The following is a 23,742-nucleotide window of genomic DNA, read 5'->3' as shown; positions in this document are numbered from 1 at the left end:
ATGTGGAAAATTTGGTCACCTTGCTGATACCTGTCGGTTTCGAAATACTGATGTTGTTGTAGTTGATGGTTGTCAAATATGTGGCAAGAAGAATCACACTGCTCAGTTCTGTCATTTTCGAAATGCCAATATTTCTGGTTCTGCTTCTCAAATGACGGCAATGCATGTAAACTCTTCCTCATCCACTCCACCATCAAATGATTCATCTCAGCAGTTCTGGATTACAGATTCAGGGGCAACAAATCACCTCACTGCAGACTTACAGAATCTTTCCTTGGCTACTTCATTCTCATCCACAGAGACCATTCAAACTGCGAATGGTGCAGGTTTACCCATTTCACACATTGGTTCTTCTATCATTCGGACCCCTACTCAAAATTTGAAGCTTAATTCCATTTTATATGTTCCCAAAATTACTCAGAATTTGTTGTCTGTGCACAGAATTTGTCTAGATAACCATTGTTGGCTAATCTTTGATGCTTTTACTTTCTGGATTCAGGACAAAGCCACAGGGAGGATTCTGTACAAGGGCCAGTGCAGTAATGGGTTATATCCACTACCAATGTCAAGACCAGCTGCAATTCAGAATCAAGCCTCTACAACTGCATTTCTTGGACAGAAAGTACATTCCAATTTATGGCATAGCAGACTAGGTCACCCATCCAATTCCATTTTGTTTACTATTCTTAGAACGTCCAATATCTCAGTCCCCTATGATGTCTCATCTTCTGTGTGTCATTCTTGTTTACAAGGAAAATTCAGCAAGCTCCCATTTTCATCCTCTGTGTCTAAGGCTGTAAATCCTTTTCAAATAGTTCATAGTGATGTCTGGGGCCCTGCTCCTTGTACCTCTATTGATGGTTTTAAATACTACGTGACATTCATTGATGAGTGTACTCGATATTGTTGGCTTTTTCCTCTACATAATAAAAGTGAAGTCTGCTCTGTGTTCATTGGTTTCTATCAGTTCATTTTTAATCACTTTGCAGTTTCTGTTAAAACTTTACAAAGTGATGGGGGTGGGGAATATACAAGTCACACTCTTCAATCTTTTCTGTTAGATAAAGGGATCACTCATCAAATCTCTTGTCCCCATACTCTAGAACAAAATGGGCTGGCAGAACGCAAACATAGGCATGTAGTTGAAACCTCCATCACATTGTTACAGAATGCACATCTTCCAGCATCTTTCTGGTCATTTGCTTGTCAAACTGCGATATACCTTATAAATAGGATGCCTTCTTCAACTACAAATAATCAGTCACCATTTGAGGTTCTGTTCAATTCAGTTCCAGATGTTCAACACCTTAGAATCTTTGGTTGTGCATGTTTCCCATTCTTAAAGCCTTATACTAGTAACAAGCTGCAACCTAAAACCAAATTATGTATCTTTCTGGGTTATGCATCTAAATACAAGGGGTACATCTGTTTTGAAGTTAGCTCAAAGAGAATTTATATTTCACGACATGTTATATTTGATGAGTGTGATTTCCCTTATTCCTCTCTTGTCCAAAAGTCATCTGTTTCTACTTCACAGTCTGTTCCTAAAATACCAATGAATCCAGTGTCTATTACACGGGATAACCTGCTTGTTGGAGTGTCATCTAATTCATCCGTGCCTAGCCTTAGTGTTATACCTCGCACTGCTACTGCCACTCCTAGATCTTCCAATCTTTCTCCTGCACCTGAACTGTCTCAGCCAACAGCAACCGACGACATCAGCTCCCCCATTACTTGCAATGTCCCTCAGTGTACTTCTCCTTCCATTCCTGTGGCTCCTGAGTTTCTTCCAGAAAGTTTACAAGTCATTCTTCCTCTACCTCCATTTAACTTGCATCCTATGCAAACACGATCGAAGAGTGGTATTGTCAAGAAGAAAGCATTTAGTGCTCTGACTTCTCCAACTACAGACGTTGACTTATCTCAGATTGAACCACTGTCTTATAAATCTGCTCTTAAATCGCCAGTTTGGTATAAAGCCATGGAGGAGGAACTACAAGCCTTGCATTCCCAGAAAACTTGGTCCTTAGTTCTTTTACCATCAAACAGAAACCTTGTGGGGTGCAAGTGGGTTTTTAAGATCAAGAGACATGTTGATGGTACCATTTCGAGATACAAGGCTCGGCTTGTGGCCAAGGGGTTCAATCAAGAGGCAGGAATCGATTATGGTGAAACCTTCAGTCCTGTTGTTAAGCCTACTACAGTACGTCTTGTTCTTGCCTTAGCTGCACATTATGGTTGGGGTTTACGGTAGCTCGATGTCAAAAATGCTTTTTTGCATGGTATTTTGGAAGAAGAAGTGTATATGGCGCAGCTTCCGGGGTTTGTAGACCCTATCTATTCATCCTCAGTGTGTAAACTTCACAAGTCTTTATACGGTCTCAAACAAGCTCCCCGGGCATGGAATGAGAGATTTACTAAGTTCTTGCCTTCCTTGGGATTTCACACAACTTATGCCGACACTTCATTGTTTGTCAAACATACTTCTTCTGGAATAGTACTTTTTCTTCTCTATGTGGATGATATCATCATCACTGGCAGTGCCATTTCTGTAATTCCAGAGCTCATTTCTGCGTTGGCTACAGAATTTGATATCAAGGATCTGGGACCACTCCATTATTTCCTTGGTGTTCAAATCACAACCAATACAGAAGGGTTGTTTCTGTCTCAGCATAGATATGTCACCGATTTATTGACAAAGACAGAAATGCATCAGTCCAAGTCTTGTGCTACTCCTTGTCTGCCTTCTCATCGCCTTCTTAAGGATGATGGCATACCATTTGACAATCCTCCATTGTACAGAAGTATAGTGGGCGCCTTACAGTATCTAACTTTCACAAGACCTGATATTGCTTTTTCGGTACATCAGGTTGCTCAGTTCATGCAGTGTCCCATGGAGTCTCATTACTTGGCTGTCAAAAGGATATTACGGTATCTTAATGGCACTCAACATTATGGTCTTCAATATACAAAGGGCGACTTGGAGTTAAATGCATTTAGTGATGCGGACTGGGCAGGGGATCCGAATGATCGACGCTCTACAACAGGTTTGGTTGTTTTCTTGGGTTCTAATCCCATTTCGTGGTCATCAAAGAAGCAGAACACTGTCTCTCGCTCTTCTACTGAAGCTGAGTATCGTGCCATTGCTACAATAGCAGCTGAGCTTGATTGGATAAGACAGATTCTCACTTTTCTGCAGATTACAGTTTCGACTCCATCCATTATGTTTTGTGATAACCTCTCGGCTATTGCTCTGACTTGTAATCCAGTGATGCATCAACGAACCAAACATATTGAGATTGATATCCATTTTGTTCGTGACAGGGTTGCCCAACAGTTACTTCAAATGCAGTTTGTTTCCTCTAATGAGCAATTTGCTGATATTCTGACAAAGGGCCTATCTGCACCACTTTTTCGTGCTCATTGCTGCAATCTCAGGCTTCGTGGTCCTTCTCCTGAGCTTGAGGGAGGATGTTAACAGTATAGATAATAGATGGTTAGATACATTGACATGTGTCAAGAGATCAGTGTGGTTGTTATAAGATCAGTATGGTTGTTATAAGTAGGATAAGGTGTCTTAGTGAAGAAGTAATATAGATAACTATATAACAATTGTAAGTAGAGTAATTCAGTAACTTTGTAGTACAGAAATATAATTCATTTCTCTCTCTATCTTTCTATCTCTAAAACCTCTTCATCTTCTCTGTGATATTATATTACTGCAACTTAATATGTTGCTTAACAACAAGAGCACCTAGCTCTAGTTGTCGTAGATTTGAGTCTTTTGACCTTAGGTGGAATTTCTGGGAGAGTAGCGTCGGAGACATGTTTATCCGAGTAGGTAGCATATGACTGATACTTTTGGATGAGTCCTCCTGCATTTTTCACATGCTGCAACTCAACTGAAGGATTATGTGATAGACTTGTTTGCACTCACTGGGCTGCTGGTTGGGACTTGGTAGTGTCGATACTTTCCTTTGTTTGTTTTGGTCTCACCTTACTTCACGATAGTCCTTCCCAACCTGAGAGCTATACTAATAGCCCAACCGAAATTTCTTTCCTCCATCATAGAAAAGAAAACAAAAACAAAAACCGTTGATACAAATGCTGCTCAATTTATAACACGGCGGATACGGCGGCAGAAGAACAAGATTGAGCAAGCTTTGAGTTGAAGTGAAAACTTGCAAGTTCATTAAAAAAAAAAAAAAAAAAAAAAAAAAGAGGCTTTCAAATGATCAGTTCACAAATGGATCACAAAAGGTCAATTATGCCCCACTATTTTGATGCTCTAGTAGGGTAAAACAGACTTTCTGCCTCAATGTTGTTTGTCGTATGTGAAAATATTTGCCAATTGGGGTCCAAACTTTTGTTCATTCCGACTTCTGACAGTCTGACCATCTTCTACTTCTTCTTCAGCGTAATCCCTAAACCCTAAAACCTCTGCAAAACCCCCAAACCCTCCTAATCTCCATCGAACCATCTCCACCGTCCATTTTCAATCTCAAAAACCGAAGTATGCCCGTACTCCAAACCACCTGCATCTCCAATTTCCCGCCAAATCCCAACTCCGCGGTTCCACTTCCGCCCTATTCTTTGAGCTGCTCCGCCCTCAGCTCCGCCGCTTCTACATTCTTCGCCAGAAGTAAAAACCCAATCTTCCAACCCAATTCCGCTTCTTTCCTCCGCGCCAATCCCCCGCGCGGGGCTCGTTTGGCCATCAGAGCCGCCGGAACCGATTACTATAAGACTCTCAACGTCCCCAGAACCGCCACGCTGCAGGAGATCAAGTCCGCTTATCGAAATCTCGCCCGAAAGGTTAGCTACTTCTTATTGCTAATGTCACAATGCGTGTTATTTGCCTAGAAATTGAAGCCAAAGAAAAGATTTTTACAAGTTTGAAGTTGGATAGTTCGAAACCCAATTTAGCACTGTAAGCTAAGCTGGTTTTAAGCTGCTTGATATGCTCGAAAGGGTTGCGGTTAGCGAAAGCTTTAGATTTTTCGTCCGGAAGGCGGTGATTTTGGTGTTAATTATGTTGTAATTAGGCATGATAGGGGAGATGATATAATATAATCCCAGTTTAAGGTGAATTGAAATTTGATGTCGGAAATGTTGTAACTTGGAGCAGTATCATCCGGACAAGGGCGGTGGAGCTGAGGACAAGTTCAAAGAGATTAGTGCTGCATATGAGGTATTACAATTTACGATTTCTAGTTTTTCTTCTTCAATGTTGCTGCATTGTCATTTTTCTCTTCGTCTTCGCATTTCCGTTGTTCTTTAGGTATCAATTTTCAGTACAAGATGGTTTTTTTTTTTCATTCATTTATCATCATTTATTGATTTGACTGTTGTTCTATGAACCCATCATTCATATTCTAATGAAGAATCTTTGTAGGTCCTATCAGATGATGGGAAAAGGTCTTTATATGATCGCTTTGGTGAAGCAGGTTTACAGGGAGACTATGGTTCCTCAACCATGGGTCCATCAGGGGTAAGATCTTCTTGGTCTTCTGAGTAATACAGACACGGGAACATGTATTGTACTTAATAATTTAATTTTGGTTGCTTTTCTAGTGAAGGAAATAACTAGTTTAACTGCATGCTAATGGAACCATCAACGTTCAATAGGTGGATCCTTTTGACATTTTTGATACATTCTTTGGAGGTTCGGATGGGATGTTTGGAGGAAGGGGTGAATCAGGAGGCATGAACTTCAATTTCAGCAACAGGGGAAACCAGGGTCTTGACATTCGGTAACTGTCTAGCGGCACTCGTACTGTTGAATTATCTTTATGAAGGCACATAAATTTATGTTTTATTGGCTTTTCTTTTAACTTTCATGTTGCAGGTACGATCTGTATTTGAGCTTTGAAGAATCCATTTTTGGGGTACAGAGAGAAATCCAAGTTTCTTGTGTTGAGACATGTGATGACTGCGGTGGAACAGGTGCTAAATCTGATAAAGGCATAAAATCATGTACTGGTTGTGGAGGAAGAGGAGGGGTGATGAAAACTCAGAAAACACCATTTGGAATGATTTCGCAGGTAAACAGACCTGTTTTAACATTAAAAGTCATTGAAACCGCATTAAGTCCAGTTAGGCCATCTCCAATCGAAAGGGCTAAAGGTCCAAAAGCTGGCCTGATTTGCCCAAAAACTTATCTCCAACCGATGGCTAGCCTATAATTATGTGGAGCCCACCAGGCCATTACTTAGCCAAAAGGGCATTAGGCTAGCCAAATGTAGCCCCTCTTAGCCCTTTTTTGGTGCCCAGCTCCTCAAATGCAATAATTGATTCAAATTCAACAGTTAGATTTAAAAACATCCAAAGTTAGTTTAATCAAATTAACCAATAAATTTAAAGTATAAACTTAAAACTAATAAATTATTAAGGGGGCTATGTTTAGCCCCTCCGGTTGGAGATGGTGTATGAGTATGGCCTGACATTGGTCATTTAAAAATAATTTTTTGCAGGTCTATAATTCAAGACGGGTTTATATTTAGCCCTTTTGGTTGGAGATGGTCTTATGCATAAATTTTCTTAGCCTCATAACATAGACACCGTAGATTTCTTTCTTCCTATCATCCTTTCAAGATTACACTATACGTCTTAGAGATGTGCTTCATAGATGATATTTTTTTATTAATAGGTATCAACCTGCTCAAAGTGTGGTGGTGATGGTAGAATAATCACTGATCCTTGCCAAAGATGCAGTGGCAAAGGACAAGTGCAGTCAAAAAGAGCTATGAGCATAAGCATTCCAGCCGGTGTTAATGATGGAGCCACAATGCAAATTCAAGGGGAGGGGAATTTGGATAAGAAAAGGTTTATACACAGTTCCAATTTAAGCATACGTCAAATATGTTTTGCTCATATAGTCTAGTTGTTGATTTCTGTCCTAAGTGGTTGTTAATCCAATGCGTTTGAAAACAATCTACCTTTACGACGGATACAAATTCCAAATAAAACACCAACGTTTTCTGATCTCTACCCATGGCATGCACTTTTATGTTACACCTTTTTAGAGTTTGTGTGATTATACTTGTTCACGAATGTTGCTGTATGTGACTTGATAATAAGGCAAGCTCTGCGCTAATTTCTTTGTCATCTGCATTTGGCAGGGGTAAAGTTGGAGATGTCTACATAGTACTCCATGTAGATGAAAAGGCTGGAATTCGAAGAGATGGTCTCAATCTGTACTCAAAAATCAATATTGATTATACCGAAGCCATTTTAGGGACCGTTATAAAGGTAATCCTAGCTTTATCTCTCAGTGAGGGTCTATGAATATCAATGTTCTATTATTTGGTATAAGTTGTATGACATGGAAATTGTGATATAACGTCAGGTTGAAACTGTTGAAGGCTTGAAAGAGCTTCAGATTCCTTCTGGAATTCAGCCTGGAGAGACGGTAAAGTTGCGACGCATGGGGGTTCCAGACATCAACAGACCTTCTTCTCGAGGAGATCATCATTTTACTGTCAATGTTCTGATCCCAAAGATAATCAGGTTGGTATCCTTAAACTATGTTATGCTCCCTTCTTTCCTATAATTTAAACTTATTAGTTGAACTTGGCATCCAGCTTGATATCCCAATACCTTGCATTTTGTTCTTCGTTGGAATTTATTGTAATTTTAATGACAGTGATAAGGAACGTGCACTTGTCGAAGAACTGGCTTCGCTTAAAGCATCTAGAGAAGGTCATTCAGCTGCTTCTAAAGGCACCGGTATAGGTTTCATACTCTTATCAACATCTATCTAGTTGAAAAACCGTAGTAGGATTAATTTCATGCTTATTTCAGGGATACGAGATAGGAACTTTGGCAAGCATAGAACCAATGCGTCAAGCCAGGCAACTAAACGTTCTGCATCCCTGTGGGACTCGATAAAGGGCGTGTTGGGGTATGCCTCAGTCGAGTTCTTTTCTATATGTTCTGAACTCATCTTGCATACACACTAGCCTCTCTTAACCATTTGCTCATTTCGCAGGAAGAGGCAGTCGGGAGAGGGATTTGCATCAGTCAGCGTGGACAGGCCACCGTTATTATGGGGCTCATTCCAGCCGGATCCGTTGCATATGGCATCAATTTTTACAGTTTTAGTCGTAACTTGTATTTGTACCGTCATGGGAAAGACCGGTAACCTCACTTTATTACAGCAAAAAGATGGTTCTCCTCGCACTCGTAGAACAAAAAAAGAACAACGTTGATAGAAATACAAAGTCCTGACGTTGCTAACTATAATGTAGTTTTTACATACAACGTTATACATTGGATTTTAGGATTTGCCCTGCAATCTACGCCCTTTCCTCTCTCGTCCAACTGTATTTCATGGTCTTGATTGTCGAGAAAAAATTCGGATATCATCTAGTCTTTACGAGGAGAGTGATTTGAGCTCGGAATTCACCGAGACAACACACTAATCAACTCTAGTTTTTGTGATGTACGTAATAGTGGAGAAGTTTTTGTGTCGGGTACACGGCGACTGGTGTACTATTCTTTGTTTATGGAGTGAAATCTACGTAAAAGTCACTCTCCTATAATTATTTGAGTGAAACAATAACACCACGACTTGACAGAGTCCCAAATACCCTAAAAAATTAGTCAAAATAGTGGGCAGGGTGATTTTACGGGCTGATCGAGGTGGACCTAGACCCGAGCCCAAGTTCAATCGACAAAAACCCTAAAAGGTAACCCATGTAACAGCTGACGCAAGTGCCTCTTCTAGGGTTCTACTGAGAGGCCGCTTCTGCTCCACTGCAGAGTCATCTCCATACGAACCCGCCGTCGCCATGGTACCTCTCTCTCTCTATGTCTCTCACAACAATATTAATCATATATTTACTGCTTCTGTGTTTGATTTTCCAATGTGAGTCTGTTAGTATTTAGTGGTTATGAGATGATTGCTGTTGTTCTTTGCTTTAATCTTGTGGGTTAAACTTGGGATTTGTGTTAAGATTATAGTCTGATTGTATGATGGATGCGATATTTGAATCGTCGAAAAAAATTGGCATAAACTTGTTTTGGTCTAGCTCAGAAGAAAATGTAACAATTGAAGCTGTAGGTGTTTTTCCTATGGATGACTATCGAGTGCCCGAAATAGAAAATGGGTGTCCGGGATTTCACGGTGGTCCGGTACCCACTGTGGAACCGGAGCACATTGGGTTTTGCTTGTGATCGAGTACTCAATAAGTATGAAGATACCCAACTGCCACTGTTGCCTCCATTAGTCACGCCTTGGATTATGAATGCCTCTTAGACTGCAAAGTTACGTATCTGACAATGAACTGCGCGAAGTCCGCTTCATTGTGTTTGGGATGATTTGTGAAGTGTGTTCTGATTTTTGAATATGGTTATTAGATTGTTGTGTCTAAGTTATTCTTGCTCTGCACACGTCGTGTAAAACTGTTCTTTTGTGATTATTTTGGTGTTGGTTGGTAATTTCTTATGCTGCGTCCTGTAATTGGGTTTTTTGTTTTTTTTTTTTTCAGATTGCATAATCCCTGTTGTAGTTTGTGTTTCTGTGTGATTTGTTTGATAATGGATCGTTACAAATGTGGTAATGTGTTAGGTGAACGTTCCCAAAACAAAGAAGACCTACTGCAAGAGCAAGGAGTGCAAAAAGCACACCTTGCACAAGGTTACCCAATACAAGAAAGGAAAGGATAGCCTTGCTGCTCAGGGAAAGAGGCGTTATGATCGTAAGCAGTCAGGTTATGGAGGTCAGACCAAACCAGTGTTCCACAAGAAGGTAAAGCATTGAGTTCTTACCCCCTTTTCTTACTGGGAATAAATAAAGAATAAATGAAAACCAAATGTCTAGATATTTCTTTTTCCGCAAGATTGATTTCTCTGTTCTTATTGTTTGTTTTCTCAATGATGATCACGTTTAACTTTATAAACAGGCAAAAACTACCAAGAAGATTGTTCTGAGGCTCCAATGCCAGGGTTGCAAGCATGTGTCCCAGCACCCAATCAAGGTTAGTGTATTGTGTGTGCAATTTGCTCGTTTTTGTGTATAACCGTGATTTTCGCTAATGGTTGGTTGTTATCACTGATTTCTGCAGAGGTGCAAGCATTTCGAGATTGGTGGAGACAAGAAGGGGAAGGGAACCTCTCTTTTCTAAATCTACCACTTCCAACAGATTTTGTGTTACTTTTCTATCTTGTTGGAGCTTTAAAGCAAATATCATGGTTTTAATTATCCGTGTTATTAGGTTTCTGTTAAACATCAGATTGTTCTTGACGATCTTTTCCCTGCTTTAAATTGATGTTAGAGTTTCTGTTTGAAATTGATATGGCAATTCGATCTTTTCTTTCATTTCGTTATCATGGGATTAGGAGTTGATGGCTATATAAACCCTAGTTCTTTGCTGTAACTTTCAGATTTCAGATCAATTAAACTTTTGAGTTTTAGTCAATCTGGTGGATTCCAGAGATTGTGTTTTTGGTGTGTTTTCAGTTTTAGAAGCTCGTCTAAGGCTTTTCTGATTATTCCGCTGCGTTCGTCGATGTTGCTATATATCAACTAATCGGGTAATGCTAGGAAGATTAAATTCTGTATATCAAATGATATGGATGTTGATGATTGAATTATTACTAAAGTGTTGATTAACATACTTATTTCCTATTAGTGACACATTATTTGGTTTGCAAATTTGGTCTTCCTAGCATTATCTTTACTAATCACCAGCATGGTGTGACGAGAGCTTTGTATTTGTATTTCTAGCTATCTCCTCCCCTTCTCTGAAACCCGACCATCAAAACACTGTATGAACTTTGAAAAACCCAGGAAAACCAACCCCCACTGCGCCGCCCCGCCCCCTTCTCAATTCACCAAAAACACCACCGAAATGCATTCCAAGCTTTCCCTTTCTCTCTTCTACCTGCTGGTTTTGCTCCCCATTGCAAAACCAGATTTGGGTTCCGACTGTGCCGCCCTGCTAGCGCTGTGCTCTGCTGTCGGTGGCAAAACCGTGCTCTGGAAGGTCAGCCAGTCCAGCCTATGGAGAGAATTTTCAGTGTGTTCGGAATATGGATGCATGCACCATATGTTATTATACAAGTTTAGATACAGTTGAGCAAAAAAACACTTCCCTGATAATAACATATGGCTAACTCCTGCTAGTTCGGGCACATTTAAAAATCTTTTCAGTCTATGTTCATGAAATGGCGATGTACGCCAGAAATATTAAATTCCCCAACAACGAAAAATAATAGTCGGAGGACCCGAATCTTTTCGGCTCCAACACACGACTTTATTCATACAAAGGTTTATGTTTTTATGATCACAATGGTAGGGCTTCCATTTGGATATAACGTGCAGGCTAATGTGACTGTTTGTGCTAATGATAAAACAACTAAACAAGGTCTTTGAATTTAAATTCTTTTTGCGTTCGAACTAAATTGGCCCACTTAGTAAAGCAAATGCAGACGAATCAGATCTGTGCTTTGCAAAGGCAAAGCAATTTGTAGTGTGTATCAGATAAAGGGATAATTTGATGTATACCAACTAATCACCAGCATGGTGTGACCTTGCTCTGTACTATAAAAATGAGAAAAACTTGTGTAGGGTCACTTAAACCATGCCATTCGTAGTGCCACTCTTATAAACTTTGGATCGCTCACTCTTGGTTCAATCTTAGGCAGGAAAGTTGTCCTAGTTGGTAGAGATTATCAAAGTTTTCAAATAACTGTGCAAAACTTTTACAGAAATATAGAATCAAATATATGCTCTAAAAAATAACTTAAGCGATAAGAGACTTATAACTCAAGTGATTAAGCATATGTACTCATACACCCGGGGTAGTGTGTTCGGTTTTCTTCTTCCAATGTCCCTAGTAATCCAAAAAGGAAAAGAATTCATGGGAGGTGGAGAGGACGGCCTTCAATATCATAAGCCAAAAAAAGCTAGCTACAAAAGTAAAGGTGGTATCATTTTCCTCGGTCTTTTTCTCTCCCCTCTAAATCTTCTTCCCTTCCCTCTTTTCTTCTCTCATTTTCCTCTTTGTTTTTCTTTCTTTATAAAGAAGTCAACACACGATATTTATGTGGCTAAATCATGAACATTCAAATAAGAAGAGACTGAAGGGGAGGGAAAACGGAAGAGGAGAGAACCGGATCCATCAGAAAATGCTGTCGACCATGACCAAAATGTGTAGATTGACAGATGGTCTCATGATTTCTCAGTTAATGCCAACTATATTTTGAGGGGTTACCTTTTCTTGTGAATAAACTTGAGCTGTCTTTTTCTCAGTCTTCCTCCCAAAATTCACACTTTCTTGAAAAATGTATAATTAATCTAACCAACCTAATTAAATCGGACTAACCTAACTAGTCGTAACTGATTAATTAAGCAAACCATAAGCATGAAAAGAGATGTTTGTTTGTTGAGTATTGAAATGCAAGTAAGCTCCCATAAAATGGAGCTTTATTTTCTTACAAAGTAATTAACCCTCCTAGTCACTACGGGGATGCTAGCAATGTTCTCATTTAGACTTTTTAATTGTATATTCTCATTTTTCTCTATAATCCTTTAACGTTGTTTGATGATTAAAATTGTCTATCATCTAGGTCACCCCTTAAAAATCAATCCTATAAAAAATAAAAATAAAAACACACACAACATCAATCGTTTAACCATTTGATTAGTGTTGTCTAAATTTACTTCTATTTAACTAAAAATATGGTCCTATTTATTATTGGATAATAATTTGATGGTCCCGTTTATATCAAAAAAATCCACTTTAGAAGTTTGCATAGATGATCTTTAATGTATGACCTAAAAAATTGATAGTTTCCATCATCATACAACATTGCAGGATTGTTAAAAACAATAGAAAGGGTAGAAGAACTCTCATCGAGAAGATTGCTAACATTTCTCATTACTTATTAGTCGTTTATGGTTAATCATGCAAGAAAGTAACTGCAGCTAGCTAGCTGTACATATATGACTTAATGTGTCGTAAACATATATGCGTAGTATTTACCAACTAATTAAATCAAAAGATTGCGGTTTTCTTTGTTTAATTAAATCAAAAGATTGCGGTTTTCTTTGTTTCGGACCAACAGCCTCAACTAATTCAGTAGAAGAAATGTACACGTACAGCGCTACGTGCAAGAAATATGCAAATATCGATCAATATTGTGGCCTCCCAATCAGATATCAGATGGGAGATAGCAGATAGGAATTTAATAAGCTGATCAAATGGCAATGCAGATCTCTCTCTCTCTCTTTCTTTCTTTCTTTCTTTCTTTCTTTCTGCATGTGTTGGTGTTTTTGTGTTTGTGTGTGTGTGTGTGTGTGTGTGTGTGTGTGTGTGAGAGAGAGAGAGAGAGATGCCGACACAGGGAAAGCATGCAACATGAATTTTGGCTTTCCAAGTGAGGTTCCTTCTGTAAACAAACAGCTACGTAATTTCTGTGTCATTATTCTTAGCTGTGAGGAACTTGGCTGTGTTGGCCCTCCTTTTATAATATACATTCCAATATTCGATAGTTACGTGCCTTCAAGAAAGTGCATGGACGTCTTCCTCCCTGTATAAATATACGAGAAGCTTTCCAAGGCGTATCTCGTTTTACTGCTATATAAATAGGAATATCGACAACTTATCAAACACTATGTACCACCAATATATCGATACATTATATCAACATGATATTGACTCGGTATTAAGAATATGAATATCATATCAACATGTAGTTGGCTATTTTCTATTGATTAACATCTAGTCGTTGCCTAATACTTGGTGGATAATTGGTTCTCTTAGTTTCCTGTGTGTCAATACATACACAGTTCATGGATAAAATAGTGATGAGAAGTTAAAGTGCATGCATCCGTCTCCCACCGCACCTTCCGTAAAAAGTGTTTGTTAGATAGATGGTCCTACTCTCCTACTCGAATACGATTTCAACAGCTCTGCCTGGCGATCCAATACAAAAATGTACATAGTTTTTCTATAATAATAATAATAAATAAAACACCCACCAATTGTTGTTTGTTATTGATTATTAATCATTTTTTTTCTTTCTAAAAATTGAGTCAGTTGGTGACTTCATCATAGCATTCAGTTTTTTTGGAGACCAAAAAGACTCAATGAGACATTTTAGTCTCTTCTAACCACTATCGTATATTTCACAAACACCATGAATCGAAGTTATTGATTTATTAATCGACGACTCGTACTAAGAATACCAACCAATGTACAATAGATTAATCTAAAACTTATTGTCTTCATATTCTTTAATTAACTATATTCGAAAATTCGATTCGTAAAGCCAGTATCCAGTCCAACTAAGACTATCTCATACAATATAGGGTGGCCGCAGAAGCTCTTATATATAAATAAGAATCTTTTATAAGGAAGAAGATTATAAGAAGCTTCCTTCCAAGTAATAATCTAGCACAAAGTCACTGGATATTAAACCAGTATTAAGGATAAGTGGAAAAATGTTTTTGGATTGTCAGTTAGGTTAATCATTCGTTTCTTTATTCTTATATCAAATGATTATCAAACAAGTTTTAACAATACTCTTTTATATCAATTATTAGCGGCAAACTCTTATCTCAAATGACATTAAGGTGCAGAAAAGCTAGCTATAGATTTTGATTAAAGTTACGGAAAATAATACAAAATTTAATTGACCATTACGACAACTACACAAGATATCATTTGGAATATGTGTGGATCCATATATAATTCAAAATATATTACCTACAAATTAAATAATTGAGTTGGTAGATATACGGTCTTAATCAAAATTTCATTATTTCAACACCAAATTATAAAATTAGTGTTTTCTTAACATATATATATATTCGAACGTGGACCTGTGTATATATATATATGTATTGTATATCGTCCCATCACTCCAACGCTATGATTCGTCGGTGGCTCTTGCGGCAATCATGTCAATGCATCCGACGGCTCACAGTGACCAAAACCAGTTCATACGTATCAGGATTAATCTGTTTTACATCACCAGCAAGTGTTCATTAAGAATTAGCACCTCTAATTGAATTTATAACAGCATGTAGCACAATACAAAAACAAGGCCGACTCCAGCCAATCAACAAGGCAAATTCTTTTTTCTTTTGTGAGATATTTATTTACTTGCAGAAAATTTTCAGTGAGAGGACAAAACCGCCATGTAATGAGATTATCGTATGTTATAATCATTGTTTTAAAAATCTTCGTCTAAGCGTTAGATGGTTGGCTATTCTACCAATTAATTCTTAGTTGTTTGAAAATTAAGAAGGGACTTCTTGTCACAGCCCGTCCCGGGATTTATATATCGGGAGCATGAAATGACGATTTTACCTTCGACGTTACTAAGGTATGAATATGTTTTGAATTTTCATGGTTCCTAAGTTTCTTTGGAAAAAATTGATGAAGTTGGATAAAATTTTGAATGGTTGGATTGTTTGTTGGTTAAGGATTTAGACAAATGGATGGTGGGGATCATTTTGGGACATCACAAACCCTCCATCCCTCTCTCCCTATCCCGTGGACTCTCTCTCTCCTTTACCCCGATCCTCTCTCACTCTCTCTCACCCAAAAACTGTACGAACGACACCAAAACCACCCCAAACTTCATGGATCGACGTGGAAATTAGTACCATCGTGTTCGTGAGTGTCCTACGAACTCAAAGATACCATTTTCAGGTAAGAACTCCTTCGTTTTCATGTTTAAAACCCGAGGACCAAATGTGGCACTATTCATGAACTTTATGTTGGTTGATTTTTAGGACAATCCAAGCTCACAGTGAGCTTTAGGAGGTCCTAAGGAAGCTCAGGGACGTTCGTTGGGAAGTTTTGGACGTCGGGATCGTGAAATTCAAAGTTGGCCGAATTATCGAACTACCTCAGGTAAAATTTAGTGGAATTTAGACCTTGAAATTGGTGTAATGGAATTTAGAGCTTCATTTTGGTACAAATTTCGTGAAAAATGGTTGAAAAATGAGTGAGAAACCATAATTGGAAGTTTTGCCCAGAAACCGACGACGTCACCGGCGACCGGCGAGTCACCGGAGAAGACAATGGCATATTCCGTTAAAGTTAACGGAATATGCTAACGCCGTTAGTTAAACCTAACGGTAACCGTTAGTTAACCCTAACGGTAACCGTTAGCTTTTGACGGAATATTCCTGACGCTGTCTGCGACTTCCGTTAGGGCACCTGCGCGTGGGCCGCGCGTAGGGCCGTGCCCTGGCCGGCGCGTGAGGGCGTGTGGAGAGTCCAAAAATTGTTCTAAAAATTATGCGACGTCCGTGACGTCGAGTAGATCGATGTGGTATATTCATATACCCAAATTGAGCACCGTATGAGAAATTATTTCGAATTATTGGTGATGTGTTTAAAATTAACGTTTTTATAGTTGTTTCGCATATAGGTGACGTATATCCCGAGGACGAGCGCATCCAGGGACGCCACGGGGGTTACGACCCCTCGACTTATCAGTGAGTGGGCAGTTTTGATTTCGTATTACCTATATACAGTTATTTTTCCCAGAAAATACGTTTTTATGGAAGTTATGAATTTAATTGCCATGCATGAAATCATTGAGATATTTAGTTTGATTACTGATGCATATATATGTGAATTGACGCGGTGGACGTTCAGGTGAGTTTATTTATATTTCAGCTGAGTTATATATGTGAATTGCCTTGAAAGCTCATAACCTGCACCTAGGTGATAGTGCTTATATTGTTATTCACCACACCGCACGCTCGTCTTGGATCCAAGTAGGTGGATGTCGTACAGACCATGTGAGGGTTCCGACATGCTAGTTGTACAGATCACTAGATGTGATTCCAACTAGTGGGTGACCTTAGTTATGCGCGCCGATGATTGATGAGAGAAGCACTAGAGCGTATTTATACACCTGTCATCGTACAGACTACTATATGTAGTTCCGAGTGACGTGCAGAGTTGAACCGTACAGGTCACCGAGGTGACTCTGGTTGGATTGGATGTTGAGCTTTAGAATCAGCCGTACAGGACCATTGTAGGGTCTCCGGTTGATTTATTATTTCACCTGATTGATATTGATGCATTCTGATTATATTTTGGACATGGCATATCATTTCTGAGATATTATGATGATGGATATGTGCTGAGTTATGATGTGGCGTATATATATATGTATAAATACTATTTTCTGGGAAAGTATACAGGTTTTTACGGTGAGGGGATTAGAATTGTTTTAATGAAATGTTTTGAAAAACTCTTTGGTTTTAATGACCCACTCATTTTGTTTTGCGCCCCTCCAGGTTCTAGTTAGCAGTTGGTGGCTCTCGAGGTCTTTTTCCGGCATTCTGACAGACTCTTGTCATGTAGGACTCACCTGAGGGTGATGTATTTTTATTTTAGTCCTACTTGACTGCACTTAAACCTATGCTCTGAATTCACTTGTTTTCTTTATAACTAGTCCGGATATTTTAGTAGGTTGTTCTGTTAGAGTTTGGTTTGAATTCCTGCTTATGTATGTTGTTGTTTCGCTTCCGTGTCGCACTTATGGTTACGTCACGCTCACGTGACGGCCAACACACCTGGATCCTCTGGATCGGGGTGTGTCACTTCTAAACCTGCATAGGCCCCCGCCTAGGCCTAGACACCTACCTAGGTCATGACTCTCACTTAGATAGAAAAAAAGATAACTTTCATTTTGGGGTAATGTTAGGGAGATTAAATTTGCAAACTAAATGATGTGTCACCAATAGAAATAAACACATTTATCAACTCTTAAGCAATAAACAAATCATCAACTTTCATGTCCTTTAGTTTCCAAAATTGAGTCTAAAAATTGAGTCTCCCTAGCATTACCCTTCATTTTGCAGACAGTGTTGAATACTTGGATGAACACTTATTATATGCTTTGTTTCATATGTTTTCAATATGTTCTAATACTTTATATTTTATATGTCACTCAATCTTGCAATTTATGTATCCTAATACAATGATGTATTTTTTTAAAGTATAAATAAACATTTATTTCTATGTAATATAACAAATTTAATTAAAAACTAAAACAACCGCCTAGGCGCTAGGCCCCTAATCATGAAATTTAAATTCATCCAACGATAATAAATAAGATTGTGAACTTCACCATCACTTGAGGTTGGTAAGCAAAAATATTCTCATTATAATCTTTCAAATAATATTTTGTACTTTAATTTTGTTTTCAGCTAAATAAATAACATCTTGATTATATAATAAAGCTGGTGTGATACTTTATCTTTTGCTTACAATATCCGACAACCCAACGGGAATTACCCCCAAGAAATATAAAATGAACACCGGAAACACACAGATTTAGAAATATTTAAACTTTTGGGAAAATACAATATGCCTAGCTATTAGATTATAAGTTAAGCAAAGCAGTGCCAAATCGTCAACCTCTTTGGAAATAGACATTTTGTTTTGTCATCAACTTTAAGTTTTGGCTTTTGGAAAAAGCAAGTTGATTATCATAAATATCGACAAATATATTGTTGGTGATTGAACAAGTTAAATGACAAAAATTCAGTTTTTCTCAGTTGAAAATTGGGATGAAAGTTTATGTTATTTCACTGCCCTTTACTAATAATAGTATCCAATGCAGTTTTGAGTGTTTTTTTTTTTGTTTTTGTGCTTTGCCACCTACACTCTTACTTCGTGTCTCACTTTATCTGATATACTATATCACATGCATCCTTCCTTCATAGTTGTGTAGCATATGACATGTCAATTTAGTAGAACTCATGGATAAAGAGAGGTGAGTTAAATTCGAACTAGAGTTTGATTTCTCCATATTAAGACAAAAAACAAAGAAGAAAAGAAGGTTGAACTTCAAAGTTAGTGAGTCAATTTCAAAGTTTTTGGATCGTTTTGTAAGGATTTAACCCACCAACATAGTTGAAAGAACTAAATTGTTCATGTCACCCTAGCATAATTAACGACTTTGTTAACTTATTTGATGAAATAGAATAAAGTGGGACATTAAGAAAGAATATATGTGTTATAGTGAAACAATATAGAGTGTAAAGAGTAAATTGGGACACGGAGAAAAAATGCAAGTAATAAAATGAAATATTATAGAGTATAGAAGTAAAGTGAGATTTGATGAAAAATATGGTTGTCATACCTACAAAAAAAACCAAAAAAAAAACGTACACCGTTTGGTATTACTTCAATGTTTAACAATTGGAAAGTCCTCTAAAACACCTATTTTATAAGATAATTAACTCAGTACTAAAATGTATACATATAGTTAATCTATACGCGAGTTACATTTGGTTTTTGTGTTGAATGTACAAGTAGAGTGGAGTGGTTCAATGCCACCCCGATCAACAGCTTGTGCCAAGTTGTTTATGGAATTTGTTATTATGTATGTCCAATGAATAATCAGGCTATTGTACAACAGAATATAGGGGTCTTAAAAAGTGATTTTCGGGATATGATTTCAATGATATGCATCATTTAATGCTACAATTATTTTAATTGTTAAACCTGACTTTTACAATTATTTAAAAGGAAACTAATGAAAATAGCTTGAAAACTTTGAGTTTTAACAATAGGGACAAAATAAAGGGTAAAGTGAATAGTACCAGGTTTGATTTTTTAGTGTAAAATGTGGTTTTTCGTTAAAGTGAACAGTATCGCAAACTTTTCGTTAAAACTCTCTTATTTAAATCTTTTATTTTTAACCTCAATCATTTATTCTCGTATCTAAACCCCGTAACAATATAAAGATAATCATATATAACTCATTGTTGTATTTGAATTTTACTTTGGTCTATATGAGGCTTCAATATCAAATTTGTCATTGCCACTTTCTCAATTAATTCATTGATGAACAAAAACGTTTACAAGGAAAAGTTGTTAAAAGAATTGATAAAATTAACATCCACCATACACTTGTAAAAACAATCCAAATACACAAAAGCCAATTTCTTAAATAAATTAAATAACAAAATATCAGAAAACAAACAAACCCATCTAAAATGTAATTTATAGGGATAGAAAACAAAGAAAAATATTAAAAAATATCCAGTAAAATGTATAGTACTGAAAATTTTTCGTTAAAATTCTCAATGAAAGGAAAATTAATGAAAAGAATTTGAAAACTTTGAGTTTTAACGATAAGAATAAAATAAAGGGTAAAGTGAATAGTATCATGATTGATTTTTAAATATAAAAATGTATTTTTTTGTTAAAATGAACAGTACCGAAAGTTTTTCATTAAAATTTCTAAAAATAAAAATAAAAGAAAAAAAAGAAAAAAAGCAAAAGACCAAAAAAAGCAAAGAAAAAAGAGTAAATGACAGTTGACTACACCACCCATCAGGTCACCACTTCTCCTTCACTCTCCTCACTGTCACTGCATACAGCTAGGGTTTACTCTCTCTCCTTTCTTCCCTATTTTTTAGTATTTACCTCACAGCCTGTAGTCTGTACTCTCTCTCTCTTCTTTCTCTCTCCTCCTCAAGGGAAACCAGAAGGCCAACAAAAAGGGCCAAAAAGAAACGAGGAAATGCAGCTCCCAAAACACACTCTCTCCTCTCTCTCTCCCCTCCTCTGAAACCCAAAAACCAAAACAATGTATGATCTTTGAAAACCCCAGAAATCCACACCCCCACCCAATTCACCAAAAACGCCATCTGGGGTTCCACCAAAATGCATTCCCAAACCCAAAGGCTTTGCCTTTTCCTCTTCTCCCTGCTGCTTTTGCTCCCCATTGCAAAACCAGATCTGGCTTCTGACCGCTCCGCTCTACTGGCCCTGCGCTCCGCCGTCGGCGGCCGAACTCTGCTCTGGAATGTGAACCAGACCAGCCCATGTTCGTGGGCTGGCGTCAACTGTGAGAATAACCGTGTCACGGGGATTCGTCTTCCCGGCGTGGCTCTATCCGGCGTAATTCCCAGTGGCATTTTTGGAAATCTGACCAGTCTCCGCACTCTCAGTCTCCGTCTCAACGCTTTAAGAGGTCCTCTGCCGTCAGATCTCTCCGCCTGTGTTACTCTTCGTAACCTTTACTTGCAGGGGAACCTTTTCTCCGGCGAAATCCCGGAGTTTTTGTACAGTCTACACGACTTGGTCAGGCTGAACTTGGCGTCCAACAATTTTTCCGGTGAGATCTCACTGGGTTTCAACAATCTCACCCGCCTGAGGACTTTGTATCTTGAAAGCAACAAGCTTTCTGGAGCGATTCCAGAGCTGAAGCTTCCTAATCTCGACCAGTTCAATGTATCCAGCAATTTGCTAAACGGGTCTGTTCCGAAGCAGTTGCAGTCTTACCCTTCAAGCTCGTTTCTGGGTAATTTGCTATGCGGGGGTCCGCTTGATGCTTGCCCTGGAGACGGCGGAGCTGCCGGAGGAGGAGATATAAACATCAATGACAACCACAAAAGGAGAAAGCTTTCAGGTGGTGCTATTGCCGGTATTGTGATCGGATCCGTGCTGGCTTTTCTCGTGATTATCATGCTTTTGATCTTTTTCTGCCGAAAGAAGAAGAGCAAGAAGACGAGCTCCGTTGACATCGCCACCGTGAAGCACCCGGAAGTCGAGATTCCCGGCGAGAAGCTGCCCGCGGAGGCTGAAAATGTGGGATACGGAAATGGGTCTTCAGTGGCGGCTGCTGCGGCGGCGGCGATGGTGGGGAATGGGAAAAGTGAAGCCAATAGCGCCGGTGGTGCTAAAAAGCTGGTGTTTTTTGGCAATGGGGCGAGGGTGTTTGATCTGGAGGACTTGTTGAGAGCTTCGGCGGAGGTTTTGGGGAAGGGGACTTTCGGGACCGCATACAAGGCGGTTCTGGAGGCTGGGACTGTGGTGGCTGTGAAGAGGCTGAGGGATGTGACAATTTCGGAGAGCGAGTTTAAAGAAAAGATTGAAGCTGTGGGAGTGAAGGATCATGAAAATTTGGTGCCTCTGAGGGCCTACTATTTCAGCAGAGATGAGAAGCTTCTTGTCTATGATTACATGCCTATGGGAAGCTTATCTGCACTTTTGCACGGTCAGTGTTTCTTCCTATTTGATTGCTTGCTTTATTGGTATATATATATATATATATATATATATATATATATATGCACACACACACGTATATATCTATATATATGTTGCTCTGCCATTCCAGTTATATTGTCGTTTCTTTGTTTCTTTGCTGGAATTTTGATGATGATGGATATGATCTCTTCTGATGCATCATTAGTTTCTCCGAATCTCGATGATTACTTCGATTTGGAAGATTAGAAATGTTAATGTGCTCTTTGAGTTGTCTCTGAGGATTTTTTATGCATAATTTTGCATCTCCACAAACTCCGTGTTACTCATTTTCGTGCTTGTTTCCTCTCGTACGGTTGAAATCTATTAGTGATATATACATTCTTCGTAATTTCAGTTTTTTTAGTACTTTGTTTTGCATGATCTAAGTTATGCTATCAACATAGTCTTCGTATATTGCGACATTAATCAGGAATTGCTGTTATTCCAAAACCATTTTATAGATTTTTGGTTCGACTTCCCATCTTGCGTTCTATCTTGACACTACAGGAAACAAGGGAGCAGGCAGGACCCCATTGAATTGGGAAATCAGGTCCGGAATTGCCCTTGGAGCTGCCCGTGGAATTGAATACCTACACTCTCAAGGCCAAACTGTCTCGCATGGAAACATCAAGTCATCCAACATCCTGCTAACAAAGTCCTATGAAGCTCGGGTTTCTGACTTCGGCCTAGCTCATCTTGTTGGTCCCTCATCTACTCCCAACCGAGTTTCTGGCTACCGGGCACCAGAGGTTACTGATCCTCGCAAGGTATCCCAAAAGGCCGATGTTTATAGCTTTGGGGTATTGCTCTTGGAACTACTTACTGGGAAGCCCCCAACTCATGCCCTCTTGAATGAGGAAGGAGTTGACCTCCCAAGGTGGGTTCAGTCCATAGTCAAAGAGGAGTGGACTTCAGAGGTTTTCGATGTTGAGCTCCTCAGGTACCAGAATGTCGAGGAGGAGATGGTTCAGCTCTTGCAACTTGCAATAGATTGTTCGGCTCAGTATCCTGACAAACGCCCTTCAATCTCCGAAGTGACAAGGCGCATTGAGGAGCTACGTCGTTCTAGCTTGCGAGATGAGCAGCCCGAGGTTGTCCGTGGTTTAGACAACGTATCCTCTCGATGAGTTGAGTTGCTCAGGGCCAGCCCTTCGGCCATCTTCCCCCATGGATTTGCAGGGCAATTCCTTGCTTTGTTGTGTTACATCTGGTGGTTTTGTTGTATGTCAAAAATTCAAGTCCTCTCACTTTCCTTAGGAGCCAAACTGTAATTTTTTTTTAATTTTTTTTTTCACCCTATTGTTCCCCAATGCACTAGTTTTTTCTTTTTTTTTTTTACTGCCCTTTTAGGTACACTTTTGAGGTGGATATCTGTTCCATTTGTTGTTGGTGGATGATGGTTTTATGTAATTATTACTTCACCTTTGCCTTTGTCTTTTATTTGTTATCATTTATTACAACTGTTTTAGCTACTTGAAATTAAGATGTTTTTTGGTTGCTTCATGTGTTTGTTGTCATGTCTTTTCATACTTAGGTGAAAGATTTATGAAATTAAGCAAACTTTTGTTGGTTATTGTTTCGCTCTCCATATTTCTCTTTCTCGTCACGTGGTCTGGTTACAAAAATCTTTACATGTATGGGATGATATAACAATTTTGAATAAAGGAAAGACGGAAAGTAACACGATGCTTTGTGATGAAGACGAGGATGAAGAGAA

General features: G+C 38.6%; 3 protein-coding genes across 3 annotated transcripts; all 3 read left to right on the top strand.

Moving 5' to 3' along the window:
* Positions 1 to 4,384: 4,384 nt before the first annotated feature.
* On the top strand, positions 4,385 to 8,315 carry LOC103455636 (uncharacterized). Its single transcript, XM_008395210.4, has 11 exons — positions 4,385 to 4,815; positions 5,129 to 5,191; positions 5,396 to 5,491; positions 5,629 to 5,753; positions 5,849 to 6,044; positions 6,650 to 6,825; positions 7,122 to 7,251; positions 7,349 to 7,509; positions 7,646 to 7,728; positions 7,804 to 7,903; positions 7,991 to 8,315. The coding sequence occupies exons 1-11, from the start codon at positions 4,516 to 4,518 to the stop codon at positions 8,208 to 8,210; spliced, it is 1,650 nt and encodes a 549-aa protein (XP_008393432.2). The 5' UTR covers positions 4,385 to 4,515; the 3' UTR covers positions 8,211 to 8,315.
* A 259-nt stretch (positions 8,316 to 8,574) lies between these two features.
* On the top strand, positions 8,575 to 10,292 carry LOC103455637 (large ribosomal subunit protein eL42). The gene is made up of 4 exons (XM_008395211.3): positions 8,575 to 8,795; positions 9,572 to 9,751; positions 9,906 to 9,980; positions 10,068 to 10,292. The coding sequence occupies exons 1-4, from the start codon at positions 8,793 to 8,795 to the stop codon at positions 10,125 to 10,127; spliced, it is 318 nt and encodes a 105-aa protein (XP_008393433.1). The 5' UTR covers positions 8,575 to 8,792; the 3' UTR covers positions 10,128 to 10,292.
* Positions 10,293 to 20,316: 10,024 nt separating this feature from the next.
* On the top strand, positions 20,317 to 23,528 carry LOC103455638 (probable inactive receptor kinase At1g48480). Its single transcript, XM_008395213.4, has 2 exons — positions 20,317 to 21,993; positions 22,533 to 23,528. Exons 1-2 carry the CDS (start codon positions 20,658 to 20,660, stop codon positions 23,150 to 23,152), a joined length of 1,956 nt encoding a protein of 651 aa, XP_008393435.1. The 5' UTR covers positions 20,317 to 20,657; the 3' UTR covers positions 23,153 to 23,528.
* Positions 23,529 to 23,742: the final 214 nt, after the last annotated feature.

The sequence above is a fragment of the Malus domestica genome, chromosome 14 (genome assembly GCF_042453785.1).
Source record: "Malus domestica chromosome 14, GDT2T_hap1".
Taxonomy (NCBI): domain Eukaryota; kingdom Viridiplantae; phylum Streptophyta; class Magnoliopsida; order Rosales; family Rosaceae; genus Malus; species Malus domestica.
The sequence above is the reverse complement of the archived record's forward strand: the minus strand, read 5'-3'. Positions and strand labels throughout refer to the sequence as shown.